General features: G+C 28.6%; 2 protein-coding genes across 2 annotated transcripts; one reads left to right on the top strand and one right to left on the bottom strand.

Annotated features, from left to right (window-relative positions):
- Nucleotides 1-3682: 3682 nt before the first annotated feature.
- Nucleotides 3683-7954, bottom strand: LOC107166404 (KICSTOR subunit 2-like). Its single transcript, XM_089229625.1, has 8 exons — nt 7679-7954; nt 7463-7609; nt 7127-7395; nt 6696-6834; nt 4939-5126; nt 4626-4791; nt 4472-4561; nt 3683-3934 (listed from the first exon to the last, which is right to left on the bottom strand). The coding sequence occupies exons 1-8, from the start codon at nt 7760-7762 to the stop codon at nt 3782-3784; spliced, it is 1236 nt and encodes a 411-aa protein (XP_089085751.1). The 5' UTR covers nt 7763-7954; the 3' UTR covers nt 3683-3781.
- Nucleotides 7955-8379: 425 nt separating this feature from the next.
- On the top strand, nt 8380-12765 carry 140up (RPII140-upstream gene protein). Its single transcript, XM_015515065.2, has 7 exons — nt 8380-8690; nt 8761-8926; nt 9009-9097; nt 11081-11214; nt 11665-11779; nt 11852-11981; nt 12475-12765. The coding sequence occupies exons 1-6, from the start codon at nt 8539-8541 to the stop codon at nt 11964-11966; spliced, it is 771 nt and encodes a 256-aa protein (XP_015370551.1). The 5' UTR covers nt 8380-8538; the 3' UTR covers nt 11967-11981; nt 12475-12765.
- Nucleotides 12766-15052: the final 2287 nt, after the last annotated feature.

Raw genomic sequence — 15052 nt, 5'->3', positions numbered from 1 at the left:
ATTTAAGCATTTTCTTATAAACAGTCCATCACTAAGTACTTTAGCACGTGCAACTTATCGTGTAGAAACTCCGAACAGAAGGAGAACAGTTTGTGGACAAAATAAAAGAACCGTTATAATATACGTTCGAGTACGACAAATGGGCCTCATAACGTGCCTAACCTCGTCGATCCGAACAAAAACATGACTGACCCGGCTCAGGTCGGTGGGCACGAACGTAGTGCTCTGAGTATCGTGGTTCGTACCCTGGGGTGTATTGGAGCTGTCTAGCCGGGGACTTATCGATTCCGCCAATGTAGCATTGATTCCATCAGTATCGACTCCGCCAGTTCAGGTAGTCTAAAAACAACTTATCGATTCCACCACCTTCCAAGTTTTACCTCAGCCTAGCAAATGCTTAAAAAAAATAATTAAATAATTAATTTTAAAATAAATTAATTTAGTCAAATATATTGTTTACAATATGATGATGAAAAACTAATGCAATGTGAATTTATATATATATATATATATATATAATAATAAAATATAGTTAAATAAATAAAATGTTACAATAATAATAATATAGCTATCTACAAAATAATTCAATAATTAATTTAAATATAAATTAACTTAGTCAAATGTAGTTTTAAGTTATACAATGGTATTGTTATAATATGATGATGCAAAACTAATGCAATGTGAATTAATATAATATATATAAAATAATACATAGTTAAATAAATAAAATCGGTAGGTTGTTTTTAGATTACATGCACTGGCAGAATCAATGCTGGCGGAATCGATAAACCTTATCCCTTATAAATATAAATAATCTTATAAGTATAAAAATGTCTGGCGGAATCGATGAAACCCCGTCTCGCCGAGTCTCGCAGCTACCAACTCGGGCGGTCGGGGTTCGGGTTGAGCGGGGTGAAAGTAGGTACTCGCCTGATGGGAGTCTGAACGTGGTGCCATACTGCCATATACCAACTCTGCTGAAGCTTGTTCGATGGCTACTTTGACTGTGTTGCGCAGCGCGCATAGTACGATAAGCAGCTGGGCTGACCTGCACTGCGGCGATCTGTGCGCGTGCTGTGAAAACGTTTTACCATCTCGTTGGCTTGAGGGTGATACAGCGATGTTCGAATGTGCTGAATGCCGAAGGTGATAGAAAGTGATTTTAACAGATCCTACTCGAACTGTAGCCTGTAGGCCTTGGTCGGTGATGATGATGACGTCGGGCACACCGAACCGTGCTATCCAGTCCGTTGTTCAGAGCAGCGCGGTGAATGTGACCGAAGCGTCGCTCAGTGTGATACTGGACGTTGTGCGTTTGTGTACTTTGACGAGTTGGCACGGTAGCAATACCGCAATTTGATGAGATGAAGGGTAGCGCGGCGACCACCGTGGGCTTGGCCCGTTGGCCGATAAATTCCGGTATGAACGTGCGCGCGCTGCCCGTGCCCCGTAAAATAATCCAAATACAGCACTTCGTTTGGAGGGATGCTCACCTGCAGGCTGCAGCAACAAACTTAAGTTAGGTTATCAGCGATAATACAGCTGTGGATCGTTAGCTTGGTCGATGCCCACTTCCGTAAGTCCGGACTACATTAATATCTCAGCGATTTCAAGTGTCGACAGCGCGTCGGGGATGATATTGCCCTTGCCAAAATGTGTTCGACGTCGTGTATGTATATAAATTGAGACAGAAATTAAATTTGTCGTGCGACTGTCGGTCAATAATCTTTTTCGCATTTAGTGTAAACATGTTGGTGAGCGGTTTGTGATCCTTGTGAAACGCCATGCAAAAACGCGGCGTGAAGTTCTCCGTCATACGTGTTGTATCTTTGTTCGGCGGGAGATAACTTTTTCGATAAAATAACCCAGCAGCTACTGACCGCTGACGTTCTCTGTTCGAGGACGGATCCCACGGCGTCGGTAATGAAGCGTAGAGTGGCGCCCCGGGCTCAGGTGCTGTATCGGCGAGCGCTCGTTGACAGGCACCGAAACTGGCTTGCACGCGCGGTCGCCGTCCACAGTAGTGCACCGTCCTGTTTGTTGATCTCGGCTGCCATGTCGGGACTTGTAGTTCAGCCACGTTGGAAATAAAACAATGATAGAAGTTCAGTGAATTAAAAAAGCGTTGAATCTGCAGACGGCACTTGTATCTTTAATTTGAAAACAAAATTATAGGCTTAAAAATTACAAATCATAAAATGAGATGAAGGCGCGGGGCCCAAACAGCTGCCCCTTCTCCTTTCCCTTCCACCGGCGGTAGTATAACATGAAAATTAAATTACTTTAGCATACAAGATGACAAGACGCATTAATAATAATAATCATTATAAAATGAACATCGAATAAATTATAATATTAATTGTTATAAATAAATAATGAAGGTTGCTTATTGGGGTAGGTATGTAAATTCAATAAGGTTTCCTTAATTTTGATCCTCGGCATCAACAATTTGTTATTACAAGATATTATTACAGTTAAGTGTAAAACTTATATTTCTTTATATTTACTAAATGTATTAGGTTTTTATTTTATAGTTAGATCACAATTTATATCAAAATAAGATAAGAGATGTTTTATTGTATGTTGTAAGGTTTTCAATAAGTTTCTTTGTTTTTATATTCATGCTTGACATGCACAACTATTATAGATACCTACCTACCTAGTTGTTTTATAATCAACGACATCAACAAGTTATGGAAACTAATTAAGTAATAAAATATAGATGGATACTTAATTTTAACGATATTATTCAAATACAATCTCATTAACGAGGGTTTATATTTATTATTGCAATACATTTGAGAGAAATATTTTATTATAGTTAGGCGTGTTACCTGCAGGCTATGGAAAATAATAATTAGCCATTTAACACATATTTTATAGTTTTTATTCAGATATATATAAATAATTTTATAAGTAATAAATTATGAAAAATGTTATCAAGACTGATGCGAAGCAAATCTATAATAGAAAAATCAAGATTTGTAATATTTTAGTGATTAAATGATTTAAACAATAAATCATAAATCATAATAATACAAATAATTTATTATATGTCAATCAACATATTTAATATTTATTTATTTTACTCGATAAATAGCATTATTATTATCTCATACATCATAGAATTTTAAAATTTTTAATAAACAATGTTGTGTGAACACTTTTTTAGCATCAATAAAATAATTACATGGATAAATAAAGAAATAATGAAAATACTGTAGACGTATAAAACGAAAATAAAAAGCAATAGTTTTATTTATTTTTAAAAGAAAATAGTTTGTTTTTGTAAATACATGTATAAAAGTAAAAATGACAATAAAAAAAATTGTTTTATTGTCATATATGTGGTATGATAATATTGAACCAAACCAAATATTTAATTGCAGAGATGCAGCCCATTTAGCATAATATATACATATAGTGTAATGCAGCATGGAAGTGTGTGTATTATCTATTATGAAATTTAAATTATTTTTAGAATCTACTAATAGTTTAACTATATATTTTACTTTTTATTTCATTATTAAATACCTACTATTATAATCAATATTTAGAGTTTCATTTCCAGTAAAGATTGGTTCATTTAGATTATAAGCCACTAGCCAAAATATCTTAAGATAAACTAGCACTAACCGAGCCTTATACTTCCAAGTGTAAAATTATGAAAAATGGCAAAAAATTATAAATTATTCATATATTTAGTAAACAAACATCATACATAAAAAATAAATTATAGAATATTATTAAGAATATAAAGTAGTTTTTTAAGGATTTCTAATTATCTATTAACCGAAGTAAAATATTTGTGGCATCGAAGCATTGAAACAAATTCTAATATGCTTGCTTTCTCTCTCTCTTCATTTTTAGGTTTGCCATTAAAACACATAATAAAAATTATTTTTAAGTCCACTCTCATTAACATATAAGTAACCTGAAAAAAAAAGTGAAAATTTTCTTGTTAATAAATTATGACATAAATCAGTGTATTGATTCAATTAATGTTAAAAAGTGTAAATGCATTATAAATTTAAAAAAAAATTGATATTTATTTAGACATATAGATATTTACTTTGTGATTTTATAAAAATTATATTTTAAATTCTTATAAAAAGTAAGAAACTATTGGTATATAAATGGTATATAAATATATTTTATTTTATTGACAAATAATATATTTTATTGACTTAAACTTTTAATTGCGTATAATACTAATTGAAAATAAATTATATTTTGAACTTATCTCTTACATTTTAGGGTTAGGTGATTTATATTCACTTTAAAATGTAAAATAATAAATAATAAAACAACATTTGATTAATGTGTTTGACCTGATGATAAACATCCTATCAATTATACTTTGTAACAAAATAGTTACATGGAATAATTTATTTGACTTATTATATTAGCCATTAGGTACCTATTTATAAATCATATGTAAGGAACATTATTGAAGAACTCAAAAACTTACATTTTCATCTATAATCATTTCAATTTTATTAACTGAGTTTTCTTCATCATTAGTTCTTATCTTTTCTACAACATCAAATTTAACAGGGACCTAAAATAAATATTTAGCATTAACTAATAATTCAATTTACAATTAAACATATTAATTTTAATACCTTTGGATAACTAATTATAACTTTATACTTAAAATATGGATCCATTTTAGTTATAGCTGGAGTAGGGGAACTCTCATTACAAGAGTCATTATCAGAAGGAAAATCAGGGGTTTCGTACACTAATATTGCAGATAAAGCCTCTGCCTTCTGTTTTAGTTGTTGCATCCTATAAGCAAACATAGCATACACAAAATAGACAGTAATATCATTTATTTATTCTTAAATTTTAATTAAAATATAATTATACACAATTATTTAAATCTTGGTTAAACCAAAAATAATGAAAAAATTAGTATATTTAAAGTATACCTACTTAGTGAAAAAATTTAAATTTTTGGATTCACTTGTATTCTTCATTTCTCGCAATGATGATTGTCGTAAAAGTATTCCATAAAAATACAACATAAATTTAGAAATAGTCATGTGTTTGAATCTTTTGAACCATAAAAGCAATGGAGGTAAAGTACTTTTGCTTGTAAACAATGAGTTAAATCTCCAACGCTAAAAATCAAAATTACATGGCAAGGCTCATAAAATATTAACTATAATATGAATATAATAATTAAAATATACCTAAATGTGTTACAATAAAATAATTGTATGTAATCATTTCAAATTTTAATTTTTAATTAATGATATAAATTATTAACTATGCATCAGTGGATGGTAATGATGGTAGGCCTCAACTGATTGGTAGGTTGTGATATTCATTTAATAATTAAGATTATAAACAAGTATATATTTCATTAAATTGTATAAATACTGTAGAAGACCACTAATATATTATATTATATATATACGTTATACATGTCACCCTCACCTAGCCCATAAACACACAACTATAAATTTTAAATATATGTACATAGGCGTATGCCAACTTCACAATTTACTATTTAGTGCCTTCCCTCTAAATAGCCAAAAAAAGTGCAGTAATAAAATCAATTTATTTAAATTCATTAATATTTTTTTTTTTTGTATATACATAAAACTTTTTATGAAAAAATTAAGTCAAAATTTTACCAACATGAGATTTTTAAAATAATTGAACTAATAAGTTAAACTTGTTCAATGTCTATTTCTAAAGACAATTTATTGAAAACAAAATTTTAAATTTATTGATATTGATTTATTAAAAAAAAAAAATACATACTGTACATATATTTTACATTTCACCAATCAATTTCAACAAATCAAGTTCACAACACTTTATGATGGCGAAGCTGTATCGTTTTTAGAATCATATCGTTCATCCATTCTCGATAAAATTGGTATGATTAATCTGGTTTTAACTTATCAAAACTCAAAATTTAACAGTCAAATCAATTAAATTTGAAATCTCTTTTAAATTTTTTATTCATCTTATGCCAACTACTAAGTACTTATATTTTATTAAAATAACTGCATAGCATTAAAACTAGGCTATTTCAATGAAATAAAGAAAACTAAAATTTTTCATGAGTAACGGTTATAAAAATAGTACATTTCTATAATTCTTCTTATGACAACATTAAGAAGACACTACTCATATATTTGTTGTCTCCATCTTACAAATGAGTAACATAACAAATTTATGCTTAGCAGATCATGTTTAGCTCCATTAGTTTAAAAATTAGATTAAATTGACCTATTGTGAAACTTGATAGTAAGAACATGATCTGTTTGTATGTGGGTTTTTTATGATGATTTAGTTTTAAAATATGCATAACTTATAACAAAATTGAACTATCATAAAAAAACCCACATACAAACACAGATAATGTTCTTACCATCATGTTTCATAATAGGTTAATTTACTCTAATTTTTAAACTAACAAAGTTAAACGTGATCTGCTAAATGTAAATTTGTTATGTTACGCACTTATAAGATTAAGACAACAAATATTTGTGTAGCATCTTCTTAAGTCACTATTTTGTTCCACAGACATTATCAAATTTTACCCTAACCTACCCGAATTAAACATTTCCAATGTTAGAATTCCCTTCAAGAGCACATATATGGGCTTTCCTTACATAACCCCAGAGCACACTCTTATGCATTTGTATTATTTATGATTAATATTAGATTATTACCTCTTGGTTTTGATAACATTTTTCCCAAACAATAAATGCATCACTACTTTCCTTTAAGCTAATTAATGAATTAAAATATGACCAATCCCCTAAATGTTCATGACACTTGAATAAATGTTGAATGCAATTTAGCTCATTACTGTAAAAATATATTTTATATTAATAGATTAAGTGGTTATTCGAAGGATATTAGAAGTTAGAACAATATATTTATAGTCAAATATTTCTATTAAAGTTGTTTATATACATAATATATATATATATATAATATATATATATATATATATATAACAGTCATTCATATTTCAGACTTTATGACAATATGGTTAAATTGTAATCATTATCATAATATAAATAGAATACTTATATAATATGTTGAGCTGATATCTGCTCAACTTTATCCCTATATTTATCATTAAATGTTTATTTACCGTACAATTCTTAAAACTTGATCAACAGGTGAAAAACTGCTTAGATCATTCTGAATATTTTCAACAGTTTCAGATAGCTCACTAAAATTAATCCAACTGTTCGAAGTTCCGATTTCATACAATTTATCATATAGTTCAAGAAGTTGGAGTCTCACAGATATAAATTGTAGAAGCGAAGTCATAAATTTTATAACATAATTATCATCAACCTCAGTTTGGAGTTTTTCAAGGTCTTGAAACAAGGTCTTATACACAAAGTCCAGATAGTTCTGCAATAAAAAAGAGATGAAAAACTCAATAAGTCAATCATCATGTCATATTATTGCAAATAGGTACCTCGTCTTCTTTTCGCTCAAGCATTTTAATTCTTGAAGGCTCAAAATTGGTATCATAGTAATTCTTTTCAGCCAAAGCAAAATCACATAGAATATCAAACATTGACTTGGGCCAAGCATTTTTCAAATAAACTAAACGTTGTTTTTCCTAAAAAATAAATTATTAAGAAGTATTTATAGTAAACCTAACAAAAAATTATTTTTATTGCAAAATTACCATAAACACTTTAGCATCATCATAACTAGATTTTGATAGATAATTAAAAAATATCCGAACAATTTCTTCTTGAGACTTAGCCATGTTTATGTAATTATTATAATATAATAGTGAGTTTTATTACATGTGATGTTTAAAATGTCTTACTATCATTAAATAAATAATTGAGCTCCAATATTAATCGTAATAATAAAACGTTCATCAGGTTAAAAAAAATAATTTAGGTACATTTAAACAAACAGGTAATCAATATTCATGTCATCATGAAATCATTACAATTAAATTTGATTTGCATTTTTTATTAGTTTATTACAGTATCACATATGTTTTTGGAACTGTTAAGTGATTATATAATCTGATAACCTGTGCTAAGCTCATTTCTATGGTTCTAGATCACGATCTCAGATACTATCTTAAATCGTGGTCCATATCATGCCCATTTAAAAATTTAACCTTGAATCACAGAATATTTAGATATATAATATATATAATCTGTGTTTAGATCATCTAGAAAAAAATTATACTATTATCACAGATTATATAATTAAAATATATAATAATAATTATAATATTATAATTTTATATAATCTGTGCTATTATTATAAATTATTTAGGTATTTATTTGTTATCTATATCTGTGCCTAGATGATAAGCAATGATAATACATTAATTTTTGATAACATTGTCCATGATTAGAGTGTGCTTAATGTGCTTGGATTTTCGATTTTTACAACAAATTAATAATCCACCTATTTCTTATTGTTTTCATGAGTGGTTATATAGTTTTTAAATTTTAGAAAGATTTTTAATTCAGCACTAAATACTTTGATGTGATTGTTTAATATAAATGTATTAAAACTATGTTTTTTAGACGCTTAAAACTATCCCATACGCGATGTTTTTTACCGGCGTTTTTCTTGAATAAAAATGAACACGATGTAGAAGGAACTGGAGTATTAGGTTTAAAAAAAGTTGGTGGTTGGCAAGGTGTTGTGAACGCGTTTTCCACCGAGTAGGAATACATTTCTAATAAATTATAATTGGATCATTTAGTTTTATTACAATTTTATAATTGTTTTCAGCGAAGATGGTAATCCCTCTCCAGATGTAAGAGCTATATTTTCAACAATATGTTACAGCAGTTTAATGGGTGGTGTGTATGGAAGTATATCATACAGTAAACGGGCTTATGAGGATTTTTTTCTTAAGAACCAATCAACACTGTTTCAAAATCAGTTTGAAGCCAAAGTATAAAATTCAAAGTCATATTATATACTATCATCTAAATCCATTCTGTGAAATCAAATATTTATTTCCATTAAATTTTTAGGCTAAACTACAATCTCAAGTAACACTGGCAATGGCAAGAGGCGTCTTTAAATGGGGAACCAGGATAGCACTATTCTGTGGATCATTTACGTATGTTTTTAATTTAAATAATATTATACTATATCTTAAAATTATTGGGAAAAAAAATGTCTGAACTTGTCCTACTTTTTCATGTGTTTGAATTGTATTACTTGAATAGTAAGAAAAGATGATAATAAGACATTTTCCAAACATGATAAATTTTTTTTTTAAATAATGCCGAGTGTATTCTACCTTAAACATAATTTTTATTTTATACTAGCTAAACTAGTAGCTTAACTTAACTAAACTTCATAGCCTGTTAAAATCCTACCTCTTATATGCCTCAAACTGTTTGTTAAATTTGTTACCTGTTTTTATACATATAGCTAGATCACGGTTAGAATATACCAAGTAATAACTAATAATCTTACAACAATATTCAATTTAGTTTATCATTATGTAATTTTATTTGTTTTATCGAATACATATTTTATATAAAAGTAATATTTTGATACACTTGTGATGCCTAATACCAATGTTCATAATGGTTCAGGTGATATATGTAATTCTGTAATTTTACTTTCCGCCAGAACTGCATATACCTGATGCCTCATTCTCAAATTTGAATACTCTACAATATATACATAATTTATCCATTTTTCCAATAACTTCACTTGGATGAATGCTGTAATTATAATTAATATTGAAATAGAATGCACTGAGATTCAAATCTGTGTGAATGATTGGTACTTGTTTGTTATCGCCCCGCCAGTACACCGTATAAAATTTATCGCCCCGCCACTCTTGTTTGTTATCGCCCCTCCATAAATAAAAAAAAATATTTCAATGTATAATATTATGTTATTTTATTTTAATAGTGTTAAATATATAAATGTATAGTATAAAATTTAAATTCAAAAATGTAGAAAATATAAAATATGTAGAAAAATGTAGAAAATATATTATGAATATATAGTTATAATGGAGGCCAGAATTTGGAAATATCTTTGAGGATAGTTTCAAATGCGTATTGTTTTCCGAGACGTGTTCTCCACATAAACTCTGCCAAATATGATTCTAGAAAATTTCTGTTAGTCCCACGACGATTTTTATTGCCCCATTTAGCAAAACCCCACAACCTCTCAATATGTTGGGTGTGAGCCCCTGTGTCCGGATCGACAAAATTATACGTGTGGTTTACAGTATTATGTTTGAATCCCACTTGTTGCAAATTATTGTAACGAACTAATCGAAAATTATCATAAAAATGATAAAATTTAGTTTTCTCATTTTCTAAAATATATCACAAACGATTAGCAATAGCGATAAATTGTATGCGATGTACTGGAGGGGCGATAACAAACAAGAGTGGCGGGGCAATAAATTTTATTCGGTGTATTGGCGGGGCGATAACAAACAAGTACCGAATGATTTGTCCGTAACAAGCTTAAAATTGTCTATCGATTTTCAATTATGCATCTCGTTGCTCAGGTTGTTTCAGATAAACGCACTTGTGCGTGAAGTTGCTGTCCGTTTCCAACCTTGCAAATCTTTGCTCGATTGTTTCTGAAGCTCGTATTGCCATTTTCTTTCGTGCTAACCAATCAATCCTTTTTTGGAAGGCATAATTTTAGAGGTAGAATTTTTTACGGACTATGAAGTGCAAAGTTAACGATAATTCAGGGATATATGTTATAAGCTTATAACAATAATTTAATAATAATAAACAACCATCACTAATAGCAAGTATCTATAAATAAACAAAAATTTTCATAATATACCTCTGTACTAAATTCCGTCGCAATTGGTGCAGCCATTTAGGAATGCATAAAGGACAAACAGACAGAAATCCATTTTTATATATTATATAAATATATTAATCGTTATAAATGTTTAAAATATATTTATACTATTATATTTTATTACTGAAATACAAATTAATATTATAAATAATTATTACGTTTATACATTTTGTTGTTTAGATAGTGTAAAAACAAAAAAACAAAAAAATATAATTATATTTGTACATTTTTTCATTATTTTCATTTTTAGAACTGTAGTAACTGTCGTAAATGCCTATACACAAAAGGTTACTGTATTTAGTTATGCTGCAGCTGGTCTTGTAGTTGGTGGAATTGCAAGAATAAGTTTTGGTTTGAAAGGTTTTATTGTTGGATCCACATTGGGTATGTATTAATAATATGAATACAAATACATATAAAACATTTAGGACTTTGCTTGTTACATGCACCTCTAGTCTATATATTTGTAACACAATTTTATTAAGAGGATGTCAGCACAATATTTGTTTTCTCTCTATACTACACACAACATAACAGGTTTATGTTCTACAGAAACCAACTCTGTGTTGTTATTTTGGATTTGTATGATACTTTAATTTTTTTTTAAATTTATAAGCATGTTTAAATTGTAATAATTTACACGCTCAAAATTTACATAAAAATAAAATAACATAAAAACTAAAAAAACTTAGTTTATATTTTGTATAAATAAAAAAATCTATATTAAACTTTTTGTATTTTATACGTAAAGCCAAATCAATTAATTTTTTTAATTAAATATTTAAAGTTCAAAAAAATATTTCACCCTAAATCTATATATGTTTATATTTTCAGGAGCTTTCTTAGGTGTTATTGTTGGATGTTGTACATTATTAATATTAAAGTTTTCTTCATTCACTATGGATGAAGTAAAAGAATGGCAGAACCAAAGTCAAATAGAGAGAGATTTGTAAGTATAAATAAATAAATATAAATATAAATTTAAAAAAATGTTAGTCAACCAAATTTGTATTCGTTATAGATATTTTGTGAAGGAACAAAAAACATCTCGGATATTCAAGTATGATAAACCACCTGAACTAGAAGAACATGAAAAAAGATTACAAAAATCAGAACAATTTCCGAATAAAGAATAACTGTTATGATTTATGGTAAACATCTATTTTATTAATGTTCATGTTACAATACGTCATGTGTTATTATTTTTCACAACAATTAAAATAATTTAACAAAGAATTATATTTTATTATCACTATAATATGGCTAATGACACTGTATTGGTTGGCCTCCATATGGTATATTGGACTACAATGATCCGTGTCACAATGAAAACCCTTGTATCAGTACTGTTAACAGATTCCACGGTCTCGCTGTCGTTTAACACACTATTCCTATTAATCTTACAAAATATCAGTAGATATATTATTATTCATATAACATTATTCTGAAGTTCGTAACACACAAGACGGTAAGCTAAAAGTTTAAATATCATATATTATGTTATATCTAATTCTGATACAGTGAAACTGTCGATGAAATCTTATCTTTTTTCAGCGCCATCAATTGCTTTAACTATTGTTTCATGAAATTAGAAACAAACTATAAATAATATTTTTTAACTGTGCATTATATTTATAATTTCAGAATGAAGTGTATTGTCATGTATTCAGGGTACTTGGGTTACTTGTTAGTTGTTACTAACTTAGTCATACGGCAAAATTGATTCTTCATATGCATTGCGCCCTTGCTGCCTTGGTGAACCATTCATTGCAGTCCAATAATCCTCTAAATTGCATTCAATTATTTCCAACATTAATTGTTGCTTCTTCCACAGAATTTCAATGTTCACTAGCATAACTTACAAATTAATCAACCAGTAACATGTAAATATTGTTAGTAATTTGTGTTGAAGTATATAGTGTTATTATTTTAGTATATCATATTACATGTAACTTAATTATTCCCTTACTACTGATTGACCATTGTATCCATCTGTTACAACGTTCATATGAATGATTCATATCATCACTTAATTCATATTGGACGATTTAGAAAACCAGAGTTAATCTACCTTAATCTGTATTGTTTACCTGGATAAAAAAAACCTGATTTTAGTATTGTTACATGGTAGTAACTACAAAATGTTGTCTATCTCTGATGCAATGTATCAGGAGCATAATTTAGTATACTATATTACTTTGCCAATATAGAGTAACCAATAGAATGAATGCAGTTTAGTTCTCAAGTGATAATTGAAAATTTTTTTAATATATATGTATGTCTACCTTGATTAACATTATGATGCTTACTTTCAAAAAAAGTCGGTCAAATTTTCTGAAAGATATGTTCAAATAATTTAAAAATTGTGTTTTTAAGTTAAAAATACCAAAAATAATATTTTAATAAACGTGAGTATTTTACCCTCGACATTTTTGGTGAAATCAAAAATGTCTTATCGTACTTGCTATAATAACATAAATTTTAATAGAGTAATTACTATTTATTTCTCTCTCGATGGTGTGTCGGACGGATGGGAAATGGTAATACGCAAAACGCAAACTTTAAAAAGTTATAACTTTGAAACTAATTCCGATCGACAAATTCTGATTGCTCAATAATTGTTCTTAACTCGTTGAAATATAGAAAAAAAAAATCGTTTTAGCAGCTACTTAATACACTGCATTTATGCTTCAGCGTTAAATCGAGAATGATGCCCTATGCCCTACGGTTATTGAGGTCTTGGTGAAGTTAAAACAAATTAGTGATGACTCGTATGCCATTTATACGCTTCATTTAAATCAGTAGCGCGACATTCAGTTAACAATGAAGATCAATATCTATAAGATATGTAGGTTTGATTAAAACTGGACAATTCATAATTCAATTATATAATAACAAAATGAATCTGAAAATAATTTTACGTAAGTACCCTATATGTTGTTCAGAACAGTGTAAAGAATACAACAATAGAAGAGAAGTAAGTGTAGATAGTAATAAGTTTAATGTAATCCCCTAACAATCGGTTTTAAATAGTTTCCCGAATGAAGCGAAAGATGTTGAAATGATAATGCGATAGCCGATAGACTAAAATACTCATACAATTTAAAATGCTAAATGCTCTGTATTAGAGAAACATATTATCTATATAATATACTTATATTACATTATTTGGGGTGGGGAATTTACAGATCTTTAGTTAGAAAGAAAGAAACACAACTAATACACTAATAGGTATCCAGGATCTTGTAAATTTGGAAATATCTGATTCCAGCAAAGAATAAATATCCTAAAATAATTGTAGGTACACACCCACAACTGAATACAGATACGGAAGAGTTCAAAATTGAAAATATCCTCATGGCCCAACAAAAATATTGACGAATACTTAGCTCCATTGTTATTCAACATTTTTATATTAGATACTATAATACTATAATCAAGGTGGATTTTTAAAATCTACCTTGGATTATCCAAGGTGGATATCAATAATATTGTGCACAGTAATTTTATTATGCATTACCTATCACCTATCGGCTTTCAATATGTGTACAATCAAGTATAGATACAAACAATATGAAAACAAATTGATCACTCGGTGAGTACCTATCTATTTTGTATTCGTAGCTCATACAATAGATTAATGATTATAGTAGGTACCTAGATATATTATGCTGTATGTATGTGTGCCTATAAGCTATGTATGACATATTATCACAAATCTACTTTACTACGTCGGTATAATATAGGTATTAGATAGCTAGGTAGCCAAGCAAGTATTGACTTTAAGTTAATAACAGTTATTAATATTATTTGAAGTAATATTAAAATAATTGTATCATATAGATAGGTATCCTATGATTCCTATGCGATTAGTTTTGGCCAAAATTTAGTTGAACCATGTGTAGGTACTAATAAAAAATAAATAAGGTTTAACAATATACCTACTATAGAAAAATATGAATTGACAGACTATTTTCACTCAGAATCGTTTTTCATTGTACACTACAGTGTTTTGATTCAAATTAAACTCATTAATTATATTGACTACACCTACTCAATAAAGAGATATAGGTACTACACTCTACAGTCAGTACCTACTATTAACAGCAAAGTGAGGATTTACCTTCTCACTGTAACCGCCACAGTGTAGCCTGTACGGCTGTACTGCCTGTAGGTAGACACCTACACATGTACCTACCTAAAAGACAAAATTTAATGTATA

The sequence above is a fragment of the Diuraphis noxia genome, unplaced genomic scaffold (genome assembly GCF_037042655.1).
Source record: "Diuraphis noxia isolate RWA-SAM2 unplaced genomic scaffold, SU_Dnox_SAM2 contig0005, whole genome shotgun sequence".
Taxonomy (NCBI): Eukaryota; Metazoa; Arthropoda; class Insecta; order Hemiptera; family Aphididae; genus Diuraphis; species Diuraphis noxia.
Note: the sequence above shows the minus strand (reverse complement) of the source record. Positions and strands in the feature narration are given on the sequence as shown.

What these genes read in the sequence shown, in the direction of transcription:
- LOC107166404 (XM_089229625.1), bottom strand. Translation starts at nt 7,762, where the DNA reads ATGGCTAAGTCTCAAGAAGAAATTGTTCGGATATTTTTTAATTATCTA. An exon ending in ATGATGCTAAAGTGTTTATG is followed by an intron (nt 7,610 to 7,678) that starts GTAATTTTGCAA and finishes TTTATTTTTTAG; the next exon opens with GAAAAACAACGTTTAGTTTA. An exon ending in TTGAGCGAAAAGAAGACGAG is followed by an intron (nt 7,396 to 7,462) that starts GTACCTATTTGC and finishes TTTTTATTGCAG; the next exon opens with AACTATCTGGACTTTGTGTA.
- 140up (XM_015515065.2), top strand. Translation starts at nt 8,539, where the DNA reads ATGTTTTTTAGACGCTTAAAACTATCCCATACGCGATGTTTTTTACCG. An exon ending in GTGAACGCGTTTTCCACCGA is followed by an intron (nt 8,691 to 8,760) that starts GTAGGAATACAT and finishes AATTGTTTTCAG; the next exon opens with CGAAGATGGTAATCCCTCTC. An exon ending in TATTGTTGGATCCACATTGG is followed by an intron (nt 11,215 to 11,664) that starts GTATGTATTAAT and finishes TTATATTTTCAG; the next exon opens with GAGCTTTCTTAGGTGTTATT.